General features: G+C 37.0%; 2 protein-coding genes across 3 annotated transcripts in view; both read left to right on the top strand.

The window, feature by feature from the left end:
• Window positions 1-1840, top strand: part of ttf2 (transcription termination factor, RNA polymerase II) — a 31722-nt gene extending 29882 nt beyond the window's left edge. The window contains exons 21-23 of the mRNA XM_014018987.1: window positions 512-594; window positions 1006-1080; window positions 1305-1840. Of these exons, the coding sequence (XP_013874441.1) occupies window positions 512-594; window positions 1006-1080; window positions 1305-1449 (303 nt within the window). The 3' untranslated portion in view covers window positions 1450-1840. The remainder of the gene's footprint in view (window positions 1-511; window positions 595-1005; window positions 1081-1304) is intronic.
• Window positions 1841-2305: 465 nt separating this feature from the next.
• The window catches only part of mphosph8 (M-phase phosphoprotein 8), a 50688-nt gene continuing 48947 nt past the window's right edge, over window positions 2306-4046 (top strand). Inside the window, exons 1-2 of one of the 2 annotated variants that reach the window (XM_014018985.1) lie at window positions 2306-2553; window positions 3659-3820. In XM_014018985.1, coding sequence (XP_013874439.1) covers window positions 2452-2553; window positions 3659-3820 — 264 coding nt within the window. In that variant the 5' untranslated portion in view covers window positions 2306-2451. The remainder of the gene's footprint in view (window positions 2554-3658; window positions 3821-4046) is intronic. The other variant, XM_014018986.1, reaches the window with a different exon arrangement.

The following is a 4046-nucleotide window of genomic DNA, read 5'->3' as shown; positions in this document are numbered from 1 at the left end:
GCCTGTAGTGGCGACCCGCGACCATGGAGATATAAACAGCTTTTTATAAGGTAAAAATAATAAAACAAGGTCTTTGTCTGCAATGATTAGGCATATTTTTTATTATTGTCATTAGTGATTATCTCAATTTCGGCTAAAAGAATTGACAAAATCCAACAAACTGTTCCTTTAATATTACTCTGTAGAAACTTGATTCCACTTTGACAGGAAAGATGTTTTCTTTTTATTAAAAAAAAGGCCAATTCATATAGAACATGAATCATTTATAACAGCAAAAACAGAGTAAACCATCCAAGGGAGTGAATACTTTTTATAAGCGCAATACAAGTACACAGGGACTTGTAAATTGGTAACACAATACCCAGCTCTACTACAGCAAAGATCAGGACAAAGACTTCATATGGATGTCAACATATGAAAAAGAGAACTTCTCAAATGTTTTATACAGAATGTAGCTCATTGAATGATTTTTATTAATGGTAATAGTAAATTGTTGTTTTTTTTCCTAAAGGTGATGCTGGTTTCTCTTTGTGCTGGAGGGGTTGGACTTAATCTCATCGGTGGCAATCACCTGTTCCTCATTGACATGCACTGGTAAGATTCATGCAGGCCTGCAGAAAACTGTTGATTTATGTTTTAGATGACTTTATTTTGTTCTTTAAGAAGCCAGACGTGTTATCACTGTTCATTACAATGTTATTTTCTGCCGTTCACTGTCACTGTCTCTGAACATGTTACTAGCAAGAAAACATCTGTTTACATGTAAAGTTTATTTTGAGTGGAAATTAACACATCTATTTTTTTTATTTGACCCTTAAATTTAGGCTTTAACACAAAAAAAATGCTCATCTGTCTTGTATGTGAAACAAATTCAAACAGATTGAAACTGTATTTTTTGCTTTTTTAAAAGAATAATTTATTTAAAATATGCAAGCAAATTGTTRATCTGTAGGCTTTCAGTATAGAAATGTCAGGTTTTTTGATACCTCTGAAATAATCCAACAGGAACCCAGCTTTGGAAGATCAGGCCTGTGATCGGATCTACAGAGTGGGACAAAGGAGAGACGTCACCATTCACAGGTAGAAATTCAGTACCTCACTGTTACAGACATCATACCATGCTATAAAGTGATGAGATAAAACAGGTCAAATTTCACTATGTCGGCAAAAACATCCAATAAATCAAAGAAAAAGGCATCTTAATTATGTATCGTCTTTCTGTTTACTACTAAAAAAGCCACTTGTCATGAGTATATAAATACTGAAAGTTTTTGCACTAATTTTTGTGCGGTAAATGCCAACAGATTTGTGTGTGAAGGCACGGTGGAGGAGAAGATTTCCACACTGCAGTTTAAGAAGAAGGAACTGGCCCAGAATGTGCTTTCAGGAACAGGAAGCACGGTCTCCAAACTCTCGCTGGCTGATCTCAAAATTATTTTTGGTGTTTGAAAGATGAGAGTATTAAGGCTGGTGCCACCCTTTTAAACCCATAGTTATTTGTGTTTATCTATGTTTGCACGTATTAAAATGCACATCTGGAAAATCTCGGGGGGGAAAAAACAATGACTGTGGTAATAGAGGTTGTAAGGTTGCCAGGAGTGGAGTTTTACTTTAAATATATTTGCAGATGACTGCATACTTTTTGTGTCCTCTGTTTATGTTCAAAATGTTTTGAATGAATAAATAAAAGTAATTGAACTTATGAAAAATAGCAGCTTGTCTGAGTTTCTCTGATGGACCTGTTTTTTCTGCAACCCAACCACAGATAAGTGCTGGGGCATGGATGGATGGATATTGCAATTGTACTACATTTTTCTTGAAAATAAAGTTTAATTTTATATTTGTGGATTTGTGCCTTTTTAGTTCTATTGGTTTTACTTGGACAAACCATAAGATTGAATATGCTTTCATGAAACATCGAAATTTGTAATATTCAACTTTTCATATAATGAAATGGACTGTTGTCATGACAGTAGTATGACTAAATTTAGTTTCACATTACATGTTGTATCATGTGTTAATGAGAAAGGTCTGAAAGCATAACTCTTCCATTGAGGTAAAACATTTATTTAACAGGCTTGTTTTCTCTGTATACTATATAATTACCCTCATGATTTAGATTGTCTTCATTAGTTTGACTAGAATTGTTTATTATCTCAAAATATATAAATTTGTCTGCAAACATTTTGATAAATTGAAAGTAAAAAAAAAAATGTCAGTCATGGATTTAAATGAAATTTGTAAAAGTCTGTACACATCTCACGATTCCGAGTGAGTTTGAACGCATCATGATGAGAATGGGCGGTAGCTGCTCTGCACTCCACTACAGAGCTGACACTACAACCGCCAGGTGCGCGAGCGCGTTTCACCTCTGTCAACACGGCGGGCTTACCGAGTGCTGATTAAAAAAAAAAACGGTTCCAGTTTAGTTAACTATACAATTTAGCAGCCATGGCGGCTGAAACGGACAAAATAGAACCTGCAGAGAGTGAACAGGACGAAGAAGAGGATGTATACGAAGTGGAGAGGATCATAGACATGCGGGTTGAAGAGGTATGCTAACTGCTAAGTAGCTGCCGGGCTAGCTGGGCTAAAATATGGCTGGCATTTTATTTCTTCACTAATGACGCATAGCCCACCTACAGCTGCGGTCAGGTCCTCCAAGAGAACAAAACACTTTTCTAAAATGCATTTCGAGGACATATCGATGCAATTAACTGTACTTGGGTCTTATTGGAGACTTGTTTAGGTTCGCGATGCTTTTCTTCGTCGCATCGATTTAACTTCTCCCATGATGTCCGCTCGCCTCTCCCCTGCTGAGGCCAAGGACGGACATTCTGCACCACCGCATGCTTTCAACCATGGCCGCTGCACATCCGTGCAAGATCATGAAAACAACGATTAATGTTGTCGTGCATAAGACAATTTGGCGTAAATGTGCGTTTTGCTTATTATTTTTTCCTGTTTTTAGGAATGGAACGGGTTAGCATTGTGGTTGCAGTAACTGTACAACAACAGATGTTAGCCTAAAACAGCTAATGCTTTGCTCACATCTTGGGTCGCGTTTTTCTTTTGTAAGAGTATAAACAGGATTGAGATGGATAGCTTAATGGTTAATATAGAATTGTATCGTCCCCAGAGTGAGTTTACTACAATAATATATTGATTAAATTACTACTAGCACATCTTACGACACTGCCCGTGCTATCCCTAACTGTGTGTAGTAGTGTGTGATGACGCTGTAGCGGGAGGTGGAGTCGGGATATCAGCTAACAAAAGAGCAACACAGAGGATGGAAATATAAGATTAGATTAACATGGCGAGTTTTGCTAACCTCAGGATCACCTTAACTTAAAATAAACAATTTTTTGCAACATCATCATCTATTTTCCTAATGTAGTATCATTACTACATACGATTCATTGTGTTCTGTCTACATTTAGAAAAAGACTGAGACTTAAGTAGATATGTTTGTCCTATGCAGTTGAAACTGTTCCAAGTTTGGTAGATTAAAAATAAAATATAAAAGTACCCTCTTTAGGCTCGAACAGGGATCTCCATCTTCTGCTAACGGGTCCATTTAATTTCAGATTTTTATCCGTTTCTGTGACTGTTCAGAACATAGGCATTAACCCTCTTTTTTTTGTTTTGTTTTAAGGGTGAAGTGCTCTACAGAGTTCGCTGGAAGAATTACTGCTCTGACGATGACACATGGGAGCCAGAGGCTCATTTAGAGGACTGCCGTGAAGTCCTGTTGGCTTTTAAGAAGCATCTGACTGAGGCTAAAGCCAAGAAAGAAGCTGAATCCAAGAAAATTGTGGTAAGTCCAAAAGACCGTCTGGTTTAGTGAATGCTGTTACTTAGAGTAGTGGTCCTCAGGGCCCACTTTCCTGCATGTTTTAGATGTTTTCCTGCTTTTCAGCAGGTTTTTTAAGTTTTCAGAAGCCTATCAGTCATTCATTCAAAACAGGTATGTTGAAAGAGAGACACAAATAAAACATTCAGGATAGTGGCCTTCATGAACTAGAATTGAGGATATATATATA

This window comes from Austrofundulus limnaeus, unplaced genomic scaffold, assembly GCF_001266775.1.
Source record: "Austrofundulus limnaeus strain Quisiro unplaced genomic scaffold, Austrofundulus_limnaeus-1.0 Scaffold206, whole genome shotgun sequence".
Classification (NCBI taxonomy): Eukaryota; Metazoa; Chordata; class Actinopteri; order Cyprinodontiformes; family Rivulidae; genus Austrofundulus; species Austrofundulus limnaeus.
Note: the sequence above shows the minus strand (reverse complement) of the source record. Positions and strands in the feature narration are given on the sequence as shown.